Source organism: Pectinophora gossypiella, chromosome 1, assembly GCF_024362695.1.
Source record: "Pectinophora gossypiella chromosome 1, ilPecGoss1.1, whole genome shotgun sequence".
Taxonomy (NCBI): Eukaryota; Metazoa; Arthropoda; class Insecta; order Lepidoptera; family Gelechiidae; genus Pectinophora; species Pectinophora gossypiella.
Genome location: NC_065404.1, coordinates 8,846,933 through 8,869,163, shown reverse-complemented (window position 1 = coordinate 8,869,163; position 22,231 = coordinate 8,846,933). Strand labels below are relative to the sequence as shown.

At 42.9% G+C, this 22,231-nt stretch overlaps 2 protein-coding genes across 2 annotated transcripts; one reads left to right on the top strand and one right to left on the bottom strand.

The window, feature by feature from the left end:
- Window positions 1-1,854: 1,854 nt before the first annotated feature.
- LOC126366242 (enhancer of yellow 2 transcription factor-like) lies at window positions 1,855-2,514 on the top strand. The gene is made up of 2 exons (XM_050009297.1): window positions 1,855-2,007; window positions 2,098-2,514. Exons 1-2 carry the CDS (start codon window positions 1,949-1,951, stop codon window positions 2,318-2,320), a joined length of 282 nt encoding a protein of 93 aa, XP_049865254.1. The 5' UTR covers window positions 1,855-1,948; the 3' UTR covers window positions 2,321-2,514.
- Window positions 2,505-19,724, bottom strand: LOC126366042 (multiple epidermal growth factor-like domains protein 8). Its single transcript, XM_050008942.1, has 22 exons — window positions 19,235-19,724; window positions 18,971-19,162; window positions 18,651-18,877; window positions 18,322-18,513; window positions 17,758-17,857; window positions 17,060-17,505; window positions 16,821-16,985; window positions 16,282-16,418; window positions 15,715-15,948; window positions 14,430-14,566; window positions 13,703-13,925; window positions 12,979-13,517; window positions 10,180-12,901; window positions 9,662-10,096; window positions 9,199-9,363; window positions 8,424-8,995; window positions 7,753-8,004; window positions 7,058-7,359; window positions 6,552-6,799; window positions 5,663-6,318; window positions 5,294-5,463; window positions 2,505-5,182 (listed from the first exon to the last, which is right to left on the bottom strand). Exons 1-22 carry the CDS (start codon window positions 19,403-19,405, stop codon window positions 5,062-5,064), a joined length of 8,406 nt encoding a protein of 2,801 aa, XP_049864899.1. The 5' UTR covers window positions 19,406-19,724; the 3' UTR covers window positions 2,505-5,061.
- Between the last annotated feature and the right edge of the window lie 2,507 nt (window positions 19,725-22,231).

Genomic DNA, 22,231 nt, shown 5'->3' with positions numbered 1-22,231 from the left:
TTATTTATTTTTATCTCACTTCAATAACTTTCTCAACTGCCCCAGTATCCAGAGGGACTATGCATATTTCTACAGTCTCCACATCAGTATTCTGTTTCTGTTTTATTGAAGATGATTTCAATTTCTTAGCATGAGATTTTAAATGTTCTCTAACTTTATCTTTACGACTGAATTCTTTTAAACAATTGTTGACATCTTTAAAAGGACATTTGAACTTTTTAATTTGGGTGTGTGTCCTGATATGCCTCTGAAGTACATCTTGTCTTTTAAATGTTTTTTTGCAAATCTTACAAGCAAATTGTCTATCACCATGTTTCGACATATGGGAAGTCAAATACTTCTTCATATGGAAACTCTTACTACAAACATTGCACTGGAATGGTTTTGATTTCTTATGTATGTGCAAGTGTGTTCTGAGCCTCTTATCACTGGTAAAAGCCTTCTTGCAGTGTATGCAGGTCTTGTTATGACTCTCTGTCAGCAAATGCAAAGATAACTTTTCAGGTTTTCTGAATATAGCATCACATTGTGAACATTTGAATTGATGTATCTGAGAATCCTTTGAATCTTCACTTACTGACTTGTTATGGTTCTGGTGGTGAAGAGCAATCTCATCTAGGGTGGGGAAAACTTTCCTGCATATATGACAAATGTATGTTGCAACATTGTGTACACAAGGTACATGTTCTAGTAAATCTTCCACTGTCTCAAAAAAATCATTACACTCGTCTTGTATACATTTGAATTTCTTTAATGATAAGTGAGTGTTCAGATGCGCCCTAAATTGGCTATAGTTGGACAGCACGGCGTCACAATATGAGCAAGTGTAACTCAATAGGTCTACCTCTGAGGACTTTGGTGTTGTTTCATTCAGACCATCAGGCCACACTCTGTGTGTGGCAACATGTCTTTTTAAATGAGAACTATTTTCAAAACATCTTCCACAAACCCGGCACTGAGATGGTCTCTCATGTAATTTTAGATGTGCATACAAACATTTTAACCTTTTAAACTTCTTCTTACAAACTGAACAAGAAATGTTGTCCATTTGTGTTTCAGTTATATTGTTGGTACATTGTTTTTCAATATTATTACAATATGAGGTTGAAACATTTTGAGCATAATAATTTGTAGTATTGTAATGTATTGATGAAACATTACTTTCGTCAATTTTTTCTTGATTCATACACTGGAACTTTTTGTGATCGATGAATAATTGCAAAGAATTAAAAACTAATTTACACACACCACAAACCAAAATATCATCTTGAGTGGATGAATCCAGTATAACAACTTGAGTTTGAGCTTGAGTCATATCTTAACTTTGTTAGTATAATACATACACAGGCGTTTTCACTCAAAAAATAATAACAAAAACGAAAGATATTTTTTAATGATATTGCGATTATTTGCGATAGAAGATTGAGAAATGTCAAAGTGAAATTGACAGACACTACACTATATACTTTGTTTTTTCTAGTATTACCTACCTACAGCTACCTACCTACCTACCTACTACTTAGAAAAATAGGCTAGCGGCATAGAAAATTCCAAGCACCCTTGTCGTTAAATCCAATGGCGCTGCGTATTTTATATATTTTTAAATCTTTATCCTTGAATATCTTTCAAGCAATGATAATTATATTGCATCGCTTTAATAATATATAACTTTTGTACAAAGACCAAGTATAGAAAACCAACCAAAAAAAATATTATCAGCTGTCAATGTCAAATAAACAAATCGTGCTTTTTGTTTGGTTGAGCTTGGTTCACTTGATTACCTACTTTGGTGGTTGGATTGTTTTACAATACCTAATCATTTGTTCACAGTATTTATACACGGTAAGCCACTAAAAATATCCTAACCTATATTGAAATTGTTCGTTTGTTGATGCTTGTATTGTTAGTGGTTCTTTAAATTATTTTCGTTTTCAGTGTAAATACAACCATGACCGTAAACAATACTATCGCTCATCAACGCTTGATTCTTAGTGGTGATCGCGAAAGGTAAGAAATACCTATCTATGTACTTATTTGTTGATAGGAACCTATGTATGTGAATAATATAAGAAAGATAAATAAATCTTCCTTTTGAAGGTTCAAAGAGCTGTTGAGGCGTCGACTGATAGAATGTGGCTGGAGAGATCAAGTGCGAATGCTTTGTCGAGAAGTAGTGAAGGATAATGATGGAAGCAATATTACACTTGATATGTTGGTTACCCGGGTCACCCCTCGTGCTAGAGCCTTGGTACCTGACACTGTCAAAAAAGAACTTCTACAGAAAATTAAAACACACTTGTTGACTCAAAAAGACCAATGAAATCTATACCTCAGTGCTTCTCTTTGACAAATATAAAAATAATGTATTTGTAAGCATGAATCAACATTTACGAATGTACTTGAAGTGTTATATGTATTTAAATATTTAAGTTAATATCACTTTATTCTTAAGATTAAAATAATGTCCACTATTTAGTATCTTTCTAAGGAAATAAAATACTTTATTACAACCAACAGTATATTTTATTATAAACATTTACACATTTAGGTTAAACAAAAATATATATGTATTGCTTTTACATAATACTGTGATAGAATCAATCCACATGAATGTCCTGTAGGTAAGTTGTATAAATATAATATTGCTCACTAGTGTTACCACACAAGGGTGGTTACCACAGATTACTGAAACAGTGCTTTTATTGTACAATATACATCAAGATATTAGATCAGCTATACAAAACATTCTAGCAACTGTATTGCACCTCTTCAAAAAATGTTTTCTTAAATAAATCTCAATTCATAGTATTGTTCTTAAATAAAATTTAAAGTTATTGTCCAAATGGGTATTATGAAGTAATTCATGTAAACCAAATAATACAAGATAATTTTGAGAACTCATGAACAACAAATTCATTCAGATAGAAGCACCTACTATTGAGCTGTTACAATATGTCTACCAAAATGTCTTTTGAGCAAGTAACTTTTGCTTAATTAAAAAAATATACATCACCTTTATCCAATAGAAATAAAACAGTTTATCTAAAAATGCAAACAAAAATATTAACAAAACACACACCTTTTTACTAAATAAGACTTAAAACAAGGATCAAAATTATAAAGTGTAAAGAAAAAATATATGTAAAAGTTTAGAAAATGGACTAAAATGTGTCATGCATAATAGTATATCAAGATACTGATGTCCGTAAAACATTAGATACTAAATAATAATATTGTGCTATAGGTATTCTGGCTTAGAAAGTTTAACTAGACAAAATATTAGAACCTAAATTACCAATTAACAACACCAATTTATCTAGACAGTAATTACGTAATTATTTATTACCACCACTTCAAAATGAGAATAAATAAATGCATTTTTTAAATATCGAGACAGTTTCAATTGAAATAAAATGAGCAATTCATTTTCTTAGTATAATCCTTAAAGCTCTTCAAAACCTGATCTAAACTTGACAATCATAATATAATTATTACATATGTACAAAGATATACAATTGGAATGTAATTTGGACTGATTTACACCTCCACATGAGAAGGTATAATTATTGATTATGTATAATTTTAAAATAGTATTAACAATATCAGTACTCTCTTACATATAGGTTCTATAATATAAGTTTTATTTATAATCTTAAAACTAAATCCTGCAACATCACTCTACTTACACGTCGAGTAATTGATCAATCCATTTACACAATACTGCTGATTACTAATGAGCTACGTAGACGCTGCGAGAGTCGCACAACCGGCAATGTACCTCCATGCGAGCATACGAGCTACTCCCACGGAACAATGCTCCTATTGCACTCTTCCAGGTGTACATCAAACACACAGAGTGCTGAGATTCTATCTATGTCTAATATACCTAGTATATTATCTAGTTACAAAAATTGAGAATAGATGTGTACAGTAAAGAGGGTCTTGTACTACTAAAAGCATCAAATATTCGACTTGAACTTACAGTTACTATAAAAAAAAAGCTGCCAAATATGTACGAGCATAAGAAAAAATATCACTAATCATATCTTTCAAGAGATTCATAGATTGTCTAAAAATAATTCAATGATAAAAATTACAATGCTAAAAATATATTGTAGAATTATTATGTTTGTAAAATAAAATTTACCTAAATTTTGGACAGAAATGCATAGCATTAGTAACATGGCATTAAATCATAAACTTTCCAACATTATATAATAAAATTTTGAAATAAACAACGTAACACTCTCTGCTACTATTGGCTACTCACAACCCACGCAAGCTTGCGCACAATTTTGATTCCTTTGGCTCATTGGATTCGAATCATAATCGCAGTGGTACGCGACGTCAACTCATTGCAATGAACTCCTGCCACACCTTGTATGTTTTATGGAGAACATTTAAACGTATTATAAAACAAAATATACATTATAACCAACAAGGTTCTTAAAAAAATAATATGGGTATTTATTTATCTTAACATGGCCGAGTAGAATATTTTCAAATTGAGCTTTCAGTGAAGGCGCTAAAACAAAATATACAAATAGCATCACTCAAATATTTTGTAGCGTAAATAATAATATCTTTGCGCACATCACTAATTTAGATACAGGATGTCCAATAAAAAATAAATGTGAATTAGAGGACATAAATACGGTAGCGTTAGTCGAAGTAAACTACCCTGTTTTGAAAAGTGGCACAACAAATTCGAAAATTGACACTATACTAAGGGTCGATTTTAAATGGGAATCTTTTTTGGATTTCACGTTGGATTTTTTATAGTAGTTACTTAGGTACGATTTATGGCTTGTCAGGGGCGCTACAGCGTGTAGCGGGGCTATGTGTAGGCCGCTACAGCGTGTAGCGGACCTATGTGTGGGACGCTACAGCGTGTAGCGGGGGTATATGTAGGCCGCTACAGCGTGTAGCGGGCCTATGTGTGGGGCGCTACAGCGTGTAGCGGGGCTGTATGTAGGCCGCTACAGCGTGTAGCGGGCCTACGTGTGGGGCGCTAGAGCGTGTATCGGGGCTATATGTAGGGCGCTACAGCGTGTAGTGAGGCTATGTGTGGGGCGCGGGCGCGTGGCGCCGAGCACGGCCGCGCGGCGCCGGCGCGCGCGACACCAGCACCAGCGACGACGCCAGCGCCAGCCGCACCGGCGCGCGGACCCCGCCCGGCAGTCTGCGGAAGAAAACACAAGAAAATAATGCTCCTGCATGCTGTATGGGGTATGTCTATGTACTACAACACTGTTTTCCGTCTTATACGACCCCCTCGAGATTTGTGTCTGACCTGACAAGCACGGAGGTGACGGCGGCGCGACCGTCGCCGGTGGGCTCGATGGCGATAGGGCGCAGGTCGGGCGCCCGCCGCCTCCGCGCGCCGCCGCCCAGTTGCGGCCCGCTGCCGCCGTTCAGTAGCACCGTCACCGCCGCGAACGGACGTTTCGCCATGTGTAGCATCTGTTTTAAAGACACGTCAGCCGGTTAAGTAGTAAACGAACCCAGGATATTTACCAATAAATACTTTGACTTTGCTGTAAATCTAGATACTAGAACCAGTAGATCTAGATATTAAATCGTCCTTTGTGAATTTCGATTCCACAGCTAATAAATCAATTGACAAAAAAATGTGTCTTTGAAAACGGTAGTGCCTACTCACCTCAACGACATGTCTCCGTCTCGCCCGTCGCACGTCGGCCGCTTGCTTCGCCTTCCAAGCAACGACGCACGCCGCAAGGAACAGGAAGAAGCATGAGAAAAACACCGAGAAGAACACGAACAGATCGATGTGGAGCTGGTCCTGCCTGAAGAACACTATCCCAAAGCTCGCAGCACCATCATCTGAGGGTCGAGCTCGTAGTATAATGAAGAACTTCGTATGAGTCAGCTCGTGGATGGTATGAGGCAGGGTGAGAACCAATCGGTTGCGCAGGTTGCGGACACGAAGCAGTATGTTCTTCTTGTCTACAGTCACGTATGTGGCTAAGTCTTTAGCGGTGTAATCGGCTAACGTGTACTCCAATTTGTCGTAGTACCACGACTGCCTTGGCTTCTCTGGTATGTGGCCGTCGAACGAGGGCATCTTCCTGAAAGGCTCGTGTTTGTAGTACGTCGGGTCTAGTTCCACCGCATGGGAGCCACTACTAGAGTTCACTGATACTACGAAGGAGCTGTCATTAGGGCTCAGGTACAAGTCAACAGCGCCCTGAGTCACGTCCACTATGACGCGGATGTCCACGTTCATGTAGCGCGGGTTTACGGCTACGAACACCGTTTGACCGGGGTACAGCGGGCGGGGCTTCATCTTGCATTCATCTGAAAAAATAGACGATTGATATTGTCGATTATGCCAAAGTTAACGGTACACATAATAACCCTACTAAAGGTGATAAAAAGTATTTTGTTGTGCGCTTTTCTTCTTCACTTTATAAATATTACTGGACAAGGATACACCCCTAAGATCAAATGCCGGAGGGCATAATATCTTCATATATGAATTTATGCAGATTTGAGCACTAGTGTTGCATATTAATACGACAAAAACTTACCAATAGACTTTCCATCGAAACACAGCTTATTCTCGATATTGATGGTCTTGTAGCATTGGTGTCCGTTCCTCGGGTCGCCCATGTATAGATCCCGGCACTTGACGCACTGGTAGCGCCAGCACTCCTGCGCAGAGTTCTTGCTCGAACTAGCAGTCTGACAGGAGACATCGCTCTCGGTGTTATTGCCGCAGTTGCATTTCTCTCCTGTTACTGGGTCGCATGTGTCGCCGTGGCCGTGGCATTCGCAACTGTGAGGTAAACGGATTATAATGCTATGTTATCTTGAACGTTAACGCGAGTAGCTCGATCGCGTTCAAGAAAGGTTACCAAACATTGCGCAGACCTTCGATAGATTTGTATAATTTTGACTACTGTAATTGAGTTCAGTGCACCTAGGCGATACAACAAGCATTTTAACAAGTCCTAAACTAGTTTTTTTTTTTTGCCAAATCAAATAAAATTACTCCTCTACCCACTAGCATACAACAATTTAATGGAATACTCACGGTCGACAAGGGTCCCGTAGTTCTTCGGAACCTCTGAAATATCCTTCAATACAGCGCTCGCATCTTGGCCCATCAGTGTTGTTCGCACAGCGCACGCACCTCGCCCGCGCATTCGACCCAGTCTCCCTGTAATAGTCCTCCAAATCCGCACTACTCACGTCCCTAGACGTGGGCGCGACCTCGCTCATGTCGTTGGTACAAATAGTGGTATGACCGTGGCAGTGCACCGAGCAAGGGATACACTGTCCGTTGTCTGTAGGGTCGCCTACGAAGTTCGGCTTGCATTTCTCGCATTGATTGCCCTGAAAAAAATAATTTCGTTGAAGTGTGGGGCCAAATAATTTGTATTGATAATTCTCACGCCAGGCGTTATCGATAAGTAGTCTCCTAAGGCATTGCAGTCATCCACTTCAGAGATCAATAACATCTGGCATTTGATCAAAACACCTAATCCAGTTTTTTGTCCAGTTTAAACGCATCTACACGTTGGGAGGGACACAGATAACGGTTTAGGAATAGTGCAATACTCACCATAGTGTTATTGTCGATAGACTTGTCCAGCTTATCGGATCCTTCACAATGCGTGTGACCGTTACACTGGCACTGTATGGTGCAGATGACACCAACGTATCCGAAGACGCATCTACACATTGGGAGGGACACAGACAACGGGTTAGGAATAGTGCAACACTCACCATGGTGTTATTGTGACACTCGATACACTTGTCCAGCTTGTCGGGTCCCTCACAATGCGAGTGGCCGTTGCACTGGCACTGTATGGTGCAGTTGGCGCCGACGTATCCGAAGTCGCACCTACAGACGTCGGGCGACACGCACACGCCGCGCACGCAGCCCTGCGCGCACACGGCCTGGCAGCCGCCGGCCGCCGCGCGCTTGTGGCCCTGCCCGCACTCGCACTCGTAGCCCATAGGGAGGTCGCGACACACCTGATGTACAATACAGGTCGTGTTTGTATGCACAATATTATAATAAAATTGGTAATGTAAAGATTAGTAATACTGAGGTTATAATATAGAAGTCGACAAGGATTGTGTGTTTCTTGGATGACATTGACAGGAGGACACTGTTATGTACCATCTCCATATATTCTTCATTTGTAACAACTTTCATCTTATAACAACAATCTTAGGATCCATTAGTTCCGATTATGGCCACATGCCAATTACCTTATCGCTCAATAGGTACCTTGTTTCCGTCAATATCTATGTTCAGTCTGTTCGCATAGGCACTTGTTGGGTACTTGGAGCAATATCGTATATATTGAACATCAAATAAAAGTTTTAAAAGAACAAGACATACAGAGCTGGGAAATAAACTATCAAAATAATAAAAAGGCCACACTAACCTCAGATTCAGCTTTACATTGATGGTGACCGTTTTCACATTCGTTCTCTGGCGGACAGCGCGTGTAGTGCCACGAAAAAGTATCATTTGTATTGTTCGTTAGATGAACACTTTCATAAACTGCGGCGCAAGTTGTCCTGGTGGAATAGTCGAGGGGAGATTCAATAGAGCCTTCAGCGCACACGCCTTCACCGTTAGCGTCTTCTAGGGCGCACCAGCCGCAGTGAGAGTGATGTAGACAATCTGAACACTGTTCGAAAGTGCCGCAAGGTGCTGGACACTTGTTCTTATCAGCTTTGGTCAGAACTAGACCGCAGACTCCCCCAGCGCAGTACACGGGTTGATAAGCCGGCGATATACACTTCCCAAGGTACGTCGCCCAGTGGCACTCTGAGAAGCCTCCCTCAGCGCCGTCAGAACTCAAGCACGACTGGCAGTCTTCAAACAAGTGGCAACGATTCGGACACTCTTCCTTAGGCCGCGCTCGTAAGTTAGGACGCCCCGGCTCTTCTATAGCTGTACAAGTCCAGTTGAATAGTTCCAAAGGATCCTCTGATGGTGTTGTATGTTGAGCTACAATAAGGAGTTACGTTAACGAAACTGCTAATATTTTAAGGAGTCTTCCATGCCATATTCAATTGAGCCACTATTAAACGGCCTAAATGTCAGTTAGCTACTTAGTTATACCATTAACGTCAACATTAAACACCTTGCCTAGACATCAACAACCATGTATACATTTAAATCGGCAATAGTAATTGAAACAATAAGCTCACCATCTCTCCTGACGAATCTAGTCCAGGTACACTGACTGGACACACATTTGTCGCAGTCGGACGCAGCACAGCGCATCTCTTTGCACTGCTCCGCTTCGCTGATGTATGTCGTTCCCGCGTTGCATTTTAAATTGGTGCACGACTCATCCGTTGGCACGCATTCACCTAAAACAATACAGATATTTTTTATCTGTATTTTTTTGTAATCATTTACAGCACACATAAAGATAATATTGAAAATACGTCGTTTAAAAGCCAAAATTATTAAAATTCAACCACCACCTTCCAAGTATCAATTATCACAACCATGTTGAAAAATGGTTAGTTTTAAGCCCAGAAGAGCAAGTAGAGGGGAGTTCCTATAAAAATATTGGAATAGTAGTCGTTTTTGAATGGAGTATATAAGTGGTGGAATCCTAAGTAATGGTGGATCGACGAAAAGAGAGACGTAAGAAACACGCACCTTCCCCCGCGGCACAGGTCTCGCACCACCGACACGCAGGTTTCTCCTCCGGGTACATGGGCCAGGCCGCGAGACACGTGGAGCACGTCGTGAAGTTCTCGCACGAGCGCCGCGCCACCAGCTCCGCGTCACACGCTGCCCCCGAGTTTATCGACACCATGTCGCTACCCTCACACCCAGACTTGTCCACCGAATAACACTTCGTATAGTTCCCCGTACTGCAGAAACTGCACCCCATATGACTCCGACATTCCAGTTTACTCGCGCTCCATAGTGAACACAGATCTTCGGGTAGGGATATTCGCGTGACTTGACAATGCGCACTGCCCGTCCACCCGCCTATTATGTAGATGAAGCCCTCGCTTTCTGTCTCTATATCGATCGCCATTGCGTGCGCTATCGTTGGAGGCGGCGGATGGCCTACTATACTTACTCCTGAAAAACAACAACAATATATTAAAACACACTTCATTGGAAAAAAAATCGATATTATTTTTGCGCAATTACCAAAAACTGACCTTTAGCTAGTTTGACCCATTGATTGCAACTGTAGACATAAGCCAGAAGAGATTCAGATCTCAGATACGGGTCTGTTTTCCCCCCAAATACGATCATATAGTCGTTCGTCGTTACAGCTGAGTGTAAGTATGTCGCTATGGGCTGGTTGATGAAGCTGTTCAAATTCGGGAATGTCGGCAACTCGCTCCATTTCTTCGAGGGGTAATGGAACGAGAACAACTTGTTGGAAAGGGTAGTTCCGTTGTACGAGTATAAGATACCTCCGTAAACGTATAAGCTCTGAGAAGGAGCGTGATAAACTGTGCTATGCCCGATGATACCGATTGGCTTTGAACCTCCACATTGTAACTTGATCCACTTGTCGTTATCCAGATCAAATTCCCACACGTCAGTCATGAAACCGTGTTCTAAAGAAAACCCTCCAACTAAAACCAAACTCTCATAGTCTTGATATTTTTGTAAAGTGAGGGTGTGTCCGGCTAGCGGCGGCGGTCGCTCTTCCTTGTTGCTGATGTTACTCCATCGCTGATCCTTCAGACTGAACTGCCAGAAATCATCCAACGTCCTATTTAATCCGCTTTTCTCTTGCAAACTGAGGCCACCGTAAATATAAATATTCTGTTTAGAATGATAGATTTCTGCCGCGTGGAAATATCTGCCTTCAGGCATTTTAGCCTCAGGCGTTGCTTCTACAGTAACTTGCATCCAGGTGTTATTCTTTGTATCGAAGAATCGAATGTCATTCAAAGGGCCGTGTGAAAGAGAATAGCCTCCAAACATCCATAGACCCCGGCGATCTGCTACCAAGCTATGTCCAAATCTCGGCAACGTTTTCCTCAAGTGATCCAATCCATCGGACAAAAATTCAGAGTTGAATAGTTCCGTAAATACTAGCTGCGTCTTGTCCAATTTAATTGAGCAATCTTCACCACCGTAACCTTCATTGCACAAACATCGTCCGTAACTGGTATCACACACGCCGGCAGCGTTCGCGACGCTGCAGTTGTTCCGACAGATCTCCACTTCGCAGTTAGGACCGCCGTATCCGTCGCGGCAAACACAGTGTCTGTGCTTGTTGCACACCCTCGGCCAGTAACAATAATCGTCACACGCTAACACTTTGTAAGATCCTTCGAATCCTTGTTCAGGATGACCTTGCTTATAGTGGACAGTCAAGTTACCGCTGCGAGCCTCCACGACCCCTGAAGCACCGTTACAAAACACGCCCAGTAACTGGCTCTGCTGATTGTTACTGATGTCCGGCACCCCGCCCAGACCGTCGTACACGTAAACAGCGTTCTCATCACAAGGTACGTCGAAATGAGCCGAGTTTATTGAAAACTGTATTGTCGCATCCTTTATATCCTCTGCTGAAATTATCCACAGACATTCTTTCGATAAACCAATAGCTTTGATGTTCGGATCAGTCATATAGGAGCCGATCCCTTCCGTCTCCGTAGCGTTGAGCATACCCCGCGGCTCGCACTGGTAGTAGCAGCGGCCGCCGTGCCGCGGGTCGCCGTAGAACTTGGGCTTGCAGCGCTCGCAGTTCTGTCCCTGCGTGTTGTCCTTGCAGATGCACTCTCCGGTGGCGACGTCGCAGACGCCGCGCGCCGCATCGCCGTGGTCGTTGCAGTCGCAGCGCCGGCAGCCCTGCCCCGCCGTGGCGTTCCCGTGGCTGCCCGGCTTACACGCCTCGCAGAACTCGCCCTCCGTCCAGTCCTGGCATTCGTCGCAGCGGCCGACGCCCGTGCGGCACGTCGAGTGGTTATGGCAGCCGCAGTTGATGGAGCAGTCGGTGCCCGTCCACCCGAGATCACAGTGGCACTTGTACTGCGGCGAGCCCGTGCAGTACCCGTGGATGCAGTTGTTGTAGCAGGTGCGGATGCAGCTCTTCTTGCCGTCGCCGATGTAACCCTGTTTGCACTTGCAGGTGTAGGAGCCATGCGTGTTATTGCAGACGGCGTGCTCGTGGCAGTCGTGCAGGCCGAGCCCGCACTCGTCCACGTCGGGGCACTGCGCATAGGCCCAGCCCGCGTCGCCGCTCGTGACGTTGAGCAGCGCCGCGCACGACACGTGTGAGCGAGTGAAGTCTCCCTCGGTGCACGCGCCGTTGATGGGGTTCTCGTGCGAGTGGCACCAGCCACAGCCCATGCTGCGCAGGCAGGTGGCGCACTGCGTGTGCGCCTGGCAGGACTTGCACTGGGTCACTTTGCGCGTCGCGTCGTCGGTGGGTACGGAGGCGCGGTCCAACCACTCGCGGCAGAGGCCGAACTGGTACTCGCTCGTGTAGACGCTGAAGCTGAAGCACTGGCGGGTGGCCTCACACCAGACGCAGCGGCCGCGCTCGTCGAGACAGTGCTCGCAGTCGAGCCGCAGGCGGCAGGGCGCGGGGCACTCGGCCGCGTCCACGATGGCCCCGCCGGCGCGGCCGCGGCGCGCGCACCGCGCCTCGTCGGCCCACCACTCGCAGTAGTTGCCGGCCACGCAGCGCTCGCAGCTGATGTGGTTGGAGCAGTTGGGGCAGGCGGCGGGCTGCAGCGTGAGGTAGCGCCAGTCCCCGCCCCGGGCGCACGCGGCCCGCTCGTCCGTGCCGCGCGGCTCGCAGCGGCCCGTCACCTCGCACCAGCCGCACAGCGCGTCCGACAGGCACAGCAGGCAGTTGTCGTAGTTCGAACACTGACCATCCGAGTACGGCTCCAGAAATTCGAAAGTGAAAACCTGAAAATAATCGATTGTGAATCTTCTGTTTAATTACAAACCACATATTTTGACATTAACTATTTGTCACTGCTAACCTTTGCGCTTTCCAGGGACTTGTTGTGAAGCAGTTCCATTTTGGCGTGATGATGTGATGGATACAGGCCGGTATGCAAGGAATCATTGGCGTGCATATCGACAGAGAGCCGGCCCGGGAACAGCGCGGGCCAGTCGACCAGCGAACAAGAGGAAGGCTGAGCTGTTAGATTGGCCACGGCTTCCTTGCTCTCTCCTAATGTTAGCGATATGTTGGAGTACCCCGCGCACACGTGCAGCGTCTCGCCCGTGCCGTTCCAATGCTGTGGTATGTGCAGCCATCCCCTTAATCTAGATTCACTCGGCCCGGTGAATATGTGATTGCTTCCTCCCCCAGTGCCCCAATCTACAGTAGTTGCGTTGACTACGGACACCCCGTCCGGATGGTTCCAGTCAGCTGGTTGCTGGTATCGCAAGAAGGTCAACCCGGGTCGTTTGTCCAGTATCTTGCACTGCTCAGGGGAAGTGACCTCAGTGCCAGTGGCACCCCACCAGCCCGGGTTCTCTGATGGTGTGTCTTCCCCGCAGACGCCGTAATTATCTGCAAACAGGAACGATACGTTGTTACCATACAAATCGAACTGGTTGACTGTTCCATTCAGTCGACAATCGACAAAATCAATTGATGATCGGTCGTTCGGTGTGGTAGCACCCTTATATCTACGTACCCTTCTAGATCTACGTTAAACGGAAAAACGGATTAATAAAAGAAAATAATAATCGTACCATCCTTATGATGACATCGAGCATTCTGCACGCACCAGCTGCATTGGTAGAGGCCTAACTTGGTGCTGACGGAAGGCAGGGCGGCGCGGGCGTCTCCGGGGCGGAGCGCCGGCCCGTGGATGAGGCACGAGTGGCAGTCCCCCAGCGCGGGGCAGATGCCCCCGCACCGAATCGACTGAAGGTTCGTCGTGCAATTCGACCCTATTGTCCTCCCGTAGCAAATCTGCATACAAGATTAACAATGCGATGTACACATCAATGCCAACCTAAAACAGTTTTAGACAATCTAGTGATTAATTTCACAATATAAGCGTGATAGTATGCGGCAATATAGCCCTGTCGTGGTAGCCTAGTTGGAAGAACGCTCAGTGTCATGGTTAGGTCGCAGGTTCAAATCCAGAACGGGCCTAAACCAATGATTTCTGAATTTGTTTTATCGGATTAGCAGTGACGGTAAACGTCGTGCCGAACCCCACATACATATTTTATACGTAAGAGATGGCAAACTCTTTGTCCAATCTTTCACTTACAATAAGTGCAAGAAAGAGATAGAACTAGTTTTAGAACTGCACTATTGAGTCTCAATTAAATACTTTCTCCATCTGTTTGCTACTCATATAACTGCTATGAATCCACTAAAAATCTCGTTGGTATACAACCTCTTTGAATAGGTGACCAATTCCTTCGCATGAGTTTACTTGTACAATGTATAACAAGAGATACTGACGTCATCAGCGGAGCACCAGCCGCACTCAGGGTCGGCGAGGCACTCGGGCTGCGTGCGGTGGCGCGGGCACGCCGCCTCGGGCTCCGCGCTCGAGATGCCCGCCTGCCACGCCGGCACCACGTATGCTAACAGGTCCCCTAGAAACACACATATGATTGCTTAATGCTTTCCACTACATAACAGCGGGTCTAAATAGGCTACATTGCTCCAATTCATCTTAAAAAGCAAAGTAATTTGACATCTGCGCAAATAAAAGTAAGTGCGCAATGTCAGCAAATTTCAAATAGCAATGTTGCTTTTTTAGTGGAATTGCAATAATGTGGCTTTTTAGACACCCATGTTGATTTTTGAGAATTTCTACATGCTAAGAGAAAAATCAATGAAGCGTGAAAAGTTCTGAAAGTGTTATGGTTTGATTATGAAGATCTCCTACAGATACAGGATGGGCAATTCTTCACAAGAAAAAATTGCCACCACAGTTGGTATTCAAGACCTACAATGAATATGAGATGAACCGCAAGGTTACTGTCTATTGCATATTTAGATACAGGATCCATAATCCCTTAGTCGTAATTTACGACAAGAATTGAACGCACTCTTTTTTTCCATTACACAGTCTTTAATACTTCGTAAGAAAAATACATCGTAACATTGATGTGCATAAATACAAGTGATTAATATGGCAGTTAAATAGTTGCCTCACAAATTCACACTTTAGAAACGAGTAAATCACATATTTTCGACGCAAATTGAACACATACGACAGTTTGAGCAGACAAAGCGTCCGAATGTAAATCGTCGTATACTCAGCGACAACCGTGCAATCGACAATGTCACACCTGTGCTAATTTATTCTTATTGTCGCTGTTCTCGCAAAATGTTATTGTTTTGATTGTGTGAAATGAATTATTGATCCAGCCATTTAGTTGGATATATTTGCCGCGCCAGCCACGTTCTCAAGGGCAACACTTATTTACATATTTATGCATAAAATCCAATCGCGCCTGCTATAAAACATAAACGTAAAGTAAAAATAACCACTATCAACTGACAACCTTCATAATAGCGCTTAATATATTCTGCAGTTGTTTACTGCAATATAACTTATTGTAAAAGTTGTTTTGTAATTGGTTACGTACTGCCAGCATATTGGAAGAATAACATAAATAACGTCCCTAGAGCTATTAATTTTATTTCTATGGCTCGTTTATTTTTAAATGACTATTTTAATGTGCAGATAATTGAGTTAACTTTTAATTAGAATATTAGTTTCATGATTAAATACCATTAACGTTTCCATGATAACCTCCGGCAATGAGTAAGGTGGAAGGGGGCTTCAGCGCGGCTGCATGGGCGAACACCCCTTGCTTTTTCGGATACAACTTGCGAGTCTTGCCGAGAACGTCCAGCGGTATCCACGAGTGGCAACCGAGATGGTAAATGTACATTTGACCGTCGTAGCATATTTCCTCGCGATTGTGACGATGCGAATAACCGCCGAACACTATTAGATAGTTGCCTGAAAATAAAGAGCAATTGTTCTATGTCTTAAATATTATTAAATCATCATCTCCTTAGCATTATCCCGTTTTTCACAGGGTCCGCTTACCTAACTTGAAGATTTGACAGGTCTGGTTTTTTACAGAAGCGACTGCCTGTCTGACATTCCAACCCGCGAAGGGAAAACCAGCCCAATATACACACATACCTCCGACATACCTCCGAAAATGCATAAATAGTATAATATATATATGTATAAAAATAAATAAAAAATAGTATGAATAGTATGTAGTGTGTGTATTAAATAGTATGAAATGATTGTGCGATTTATAGAATTTAAAACAAGTCTCACCTATTATTGTCGACGTATGGAAAGCGCGCTCCCTCGGGACGTAGGTGTCGCGTAAATGCGCTCTAGGATAGTGTATTTCACTCCAATGCTTATAGTCTATGTCAAATGCAAACATTCTATCTGAGAGTTTTGAAAACCTGCAATAAAATTTATCACACTATAATCAAAGGAAACAGGAAAATAAAAAGTCAAAGTTAGGTAATTTTAATATGTACAGTACAAGGAAAATGTAAAAAGGATACCGTGATTTTGCAGGTTACGACATTGATTTGTATCATTTTTATCATTCATAATCAGTTTAAAATTAATGATGGTCTGTTTATTTTCCACAATGCAATAACATTAATAATAGGTATTATAATCAGGCCCTAGATAAAACCAAATTGAGGATAACAACATAATAGCATAGAAAGTATAGGTAGTATACCTATATGTCATCAACTGTGATGAGTATGTTCCATACCCCCTCCGGTTGATTGAGGGGAGGCCCGGTAGTGAATGGTATGCTGTTAAATAAAAACGAGGTATAAAATATGTACCTGGCGACGCTGGCGACGACACCACCGTACACGAGTATGGAGTTGGAGTGCGGGTGGTAGACGGCTGAGTGCGCCACCACGCGGACGTCCAGCTCCTTCCCGCCGCGCACCTGCACGCGCTCCCACCACTCCTCACCGGGGGAGCTCAGCTTTATCTTGTACATGCTGGAACACAAATACAACATCCATTACCCATCACCTATAAAACACTCTATATACCTAATAACCCACTAATTTACCTAGAAGAAAACTCGCCGTCCACCGTACTCCCGCCAAAAAGATACAGTTCGCCCTTGACGGCCGTCAGCGTGTGCCGCGTCAGCCCCGGCGGCGTCAGCGTCGAGTTCACCGCCCTCAGCGTCCAAATGTTCGTCGTCGCGTCATAATGCCACAGCTCGGAGGATAAACTGCCATCCGACAGCTTACCCCCGTACAGAACAAACCCGCTGCCGTAAGCGCATGCCGAGTGACCGTACCTCGGCTCAGGTTTAGTAAGATTCGACCTCATTCCCGAGTTAATCATCTCAGGTCGATCAGTAAAGTGCAGGTAACTCTCCGAGTACGGCGTCGGTGAGTGCGTGTACATAAGGGGCAACGTCGTCCTGTCATGGTGTGAAAACGACGACAATAATAAATTAAACAATGAGCTTCTGTTTCCTATCTGCCAACTGCCATCGACGTTGCCCTGCAACAAAGATAAAAAATGAACTTTGCATAATAGGAAACAATTGTACGCGACCTCGAAATGGAAACATTGACCACAGAGAGAGCATAAAAAACACTACCTACTCCAATTATCTCAAGTCCTTGATATCTGCGCACTTTGTTACTGCGCAATGTTGTAGAGACAACTCGTTATCTTATTAATCTCTAATTAGGTTAAGGTTTGCCAGCTGACATTAAGTGGAATATTATATATTTCATGTCACATCCTTACCTGGGTAAAGAGAGTCAGAACAGACTTATCAATCTCCTCATTAGTGGGATATCTACGTAAAACTTTTCCATTTTCATCATACCATTGACTAGTAGAAAACCTGTGTAAACAACATTAAACTTCAGTAGGTATATCAAATTAAAAAGCCATTTAGTATGACGCCAATTACGTTTCTGTTTTATGCTATATTTAAAAAAAAACTTTGTGCCATTAATGTAACAACACAGTTATAAGGGATTTTCCTTTGATCAAAGTTCTTCTTAAACTAGTTTCATATTCACAAGTTACATGCAAGACATTGGAATTAGCAAGACAAACATTTGTAGTTTTAATATTCATATCCCATCAGTTACTACCTATCAACAAAATAGTTTTTAACTCTATAATTATTTTCTGGCAAACTGACTGGTTGACTGCACTTAATGCTGCTTTTGCCCTGTTTCCTCATTCTTATTCCTGTGAGGCAAATAAAAGAGAAACACTTTTTTGTGTCTCTACTTTATCTCTGCGACTTGACATGATGTTCACTTATTTACAGCTATTATAATAAAAAAAATAACTCACCTATAAATTTCCAGTAATCCTAACACCTTATTCAGATCATATCCTCCAAAAATATATAGAGAGTCAGTGTGATTGACGTAGACGGCCGAGTGTGCAGCTCGTCGGGTCATACCACTCTCCGTGTGAGAGAGCCAGTGCCAGCTGTTGCCTTCTTTGTCATTATTTCTCAGAGAGCATGACTCCCCAGAGTACCTATAAATTCAAACATGTATACTGAAAAATATATTTTTTTATGTGTCTGTCAATATTTCAATGATGGAACATTTGTTATGTTAATATTGGTTTTAAATGTTAATTTATTCAGTTAGAAATATGAGCTGTGTAAATACCCTTTTTTGCACAGGCATCTGTCTCCTTTACACTGTCCGTTGCCTGAGCAGCTGTTTGGGCAGAGCTCCACACTACAGTCCTGCCCACCCCAGTTACCGCCACAGAAGCACTTGTGGGACATGCACACCCCCCGCCCCGTACAGTTGTTGGGACAGTTGTGGATAGCATAAGTGGCACGGAATCCATCCAACACATAGTTTGTATCACTGTACAGTAATATTAACATCTGCAAGAACCATATCCAGTTCATAAACACAATATTCTCCTCTTTAATTTATCTATAAATATTTTCTAACGTCTAATAGTTTAAAGTACTCACATATCCACTAGAAGCAGTGACATTCTGAGGTTCAGTTTTCCCACTGAAACTCCCAAGTAGTGGAGCATCAAATGAATCTCCATCATATACAAAAACATAGTCATAGGAACATTCTGTGCCCATGCGAATAAAGCTAAGTGTAATGTACTGGCTTTTGTTGCCCGCTTTGATGAGCCATTCGCAATGAGAGTCCTAAAAAATAATATATTATTAGGGAGAGCAAGCAAAAACTTTGTTTAGTGTAAAGGTTGTTGTGAAACCAACTTGTGTGTAGTTAGAATTGCTGGGCCCATCGGTGATGATGCCGCTGGGCTCGGTGAAGACCCTGCGCGTTTTGTCGCACGGCGCTGTGGACGCGGCGCACAGCACGGCCAGGCAAGTCCAACTGAGGACCACTAAACCTGCACCTTTCTCCCGAATGCGTGGATAAATCATGCCTCTTCTGATTTGCCGTAAGACATAAGTCAAATAACACAGCCATATAACCGTGAATTCACAACTAATATCACTAAAATGTAAAATAAACAACACTCATTCGAGTTAATAGATGACATCTACTTCAAGGCTAACCACTTTACATGAATAATGCCACAGTGACTCTTGAAACTTCTAAACCAATTTAAATTATATATTGCTGGCGTGTGGAATTAGCGTTAAATCTTTTGCTTTAACGCATTGACAATACTTTCTAATGGGTATTTCTTACAAACAAACAATTTACAAATCCATCACAAGAAGTGTATTATTTTGACAATTTGATCTGACGTTTGCACGTTTGACGTTTCTTTTTTTTTTTTTTAATTTTGGTAGGGTTTGGATCGTAGTTGGATGATGATGATGATGATGATGAAACCGTATGGTGACAGCCGCCCGGAGGCCCGTGTTGCTTCATGATGGTGATAACCTATCGTACATATTTTAAAGACTTTGATTTGGGCGGACAAATGGGGCTGAAAGCTCTTTTCCGGTACAAAATATAAGACAACAGACCTGAAAGACCTAGTTAAGCGCGAATTTCGGCACCTGTCGGCACAACATCCCGATGTTGTCTAAAGAAACGATCGACTCTAGTGTCCAATAACAATAAGCGCTGAAAAAAAGAAAGCATCGACCACGCCGGCAGGGTCGGTATCGGAGTCCTTAAGTGTATGGTTTATCATAGGTAACTTTATATCAAAATAAATTTCGTGTCAAAGGTGGAGAGGTAACTAAGTTAGTTACCTTTTTATTAACCTATATATTTTTTATTAAAAAAATGGTCCCTTAAGATCCAACGTTGCTATAAGTACCATAATAGTGAGACAAGAAACAAAAGGGCGCAAAGTAGACCACTGAGGCGAGATCAGAGGAGACAGGGCTGGCTGGTATCGATCGCGCGCTCTGCTGACTCGGCACGCTCTCAGCCGGGTCAACGGGACTCCCATACACGAACGTATCTCGTAGCTGCAACATTCTAAAAGCCTAAAACGTATCAATTGAGTTTTTTTTTTCAATTCATATCCGTCTTAGGACTTGCCTTGGGCCAGTTTATCTTCTTATTACCTAGTAGCTGTAAGTACCTACGTTATTACTAGGAGCTACCGAGGAGGCGAGCAGCTGGAGACAGGGCTGGCTGGTATCGATCGCGCGTGTTGCTGACTCGGCACTCGCTCAGCCGGGTCAACGGGTCCCGACCGTACACGAGCATATCTCCAACTGCAACATTCTACAAGCCTGAAACGTAAACTTACATTGTTTATATATCTTATCCGCGCTTTGGTGTAGCTCTGTCACCCTGTTAGGAATCATTGTATGTTATTAATAGAAGCTATCTTCTAACGAGGCGAAGGAGATAGATATATGATACAGGATTACTGACTACAGACTGCAAGAAAAATGTGGTTCATCGTCTACTTAGAACACTGTACCAAAGTATTTACAAACTAAACTAGAGAGTGGAGACTAGTAACTTACTACTAAACTTGCGAAATATAGAGTTGCCGTATTTTTATCGTAGAATTTAACAAAATAAAGCTACGGTGGAATGCTATTTCTGAAGGTAAGGCATGAGTGACACCCAGGCTCTCTCTTAGGTCTACCTTAATGGGCCTTTTAAGTACATAAAGTGCTTGCGTGAATAGTTACTAGCGCGCAACAATAGCTGCTAGTTGTCAACTTGGAGAACTGCCTACCTCGATAGAGATTGCAGCCGTGAGTCAACGTGTCTAGATAGGCAGTAGGTATTTTCCACTTAATGACTGACAAGCGGGACTCATTGCGGGGACGAGTACCATATTTTATGGAGGTGAAAATTAATAAATCATTAAGTTCATGTGAGAGCGGCGGCGAACTGGAGGGCTGTTGAAGTTTTTTCACCCGGAATGGAGTGATAACCGCTAATGACACTTGAACCGCCGACTCATCCAGCAGCGACTAAATTAAATTAAACCACATTATCATGCCACTTGTACCTGAAGCTGGTACAGATTGTAAGTAACCCTTCTACGTGTAGATTAGGTGCTGCAAAATTGTGATTCATCGGGTTAACGTTCGAGTGTAAACGTCTACGTTAACGTGATGTTAATAGGCCTAAACTGACTACCTAACATAAAAACTCTCACGGTCATAATGTGTCTCTTTTTCAATACCAGTTAGCACTGATCCATAGATTAATATATATAAATAATAGATATATAAATAATAATAGATATAAATGATTTAAAAAAAATAGTGTATCAACTGGGGCTGGAAACGAGTCAAGGACATAGACCGTGTTTAGCTGCTTGCCTCCCCAGTCGTCTGTCATCACTGACTGATAAACTAGACATTCAATTCCATAATAAAGAACCATACTAGAGGTACTTAACGTGGACGATGGGCTGATCACTTATCAGGTTCATCCGTCATATCCATACTAGGACTTCGTTAGACTTCGTCAAAAGTGGTCACAACATCATTAAATATTACGCGCGTATAAGTTTATGTATGTATGTATATAGGTACATGAGAAACAGAATCACGTGATGAAAAAAGGAGGAAAACCCCTTTGTCGCCAACTGTTTTAGCTTGCAAGTTACGTAGAGCCATGCGTAGTATTTTCCTTGGCCTATGGGTACAAAGTATTTATGATGAGGAATTAAAAAGCGGTCATCCAGGGCAGTTTATGAGTGGACGCGTGTCCTTGATATCTGGAGACTAGCAGCGCGCGTGCCGGCACATTCTAAGCGCGCGTTTACCATGTAAATTAACTGACCGGTAGCCGGCACCTACGCCGGTGGCCGC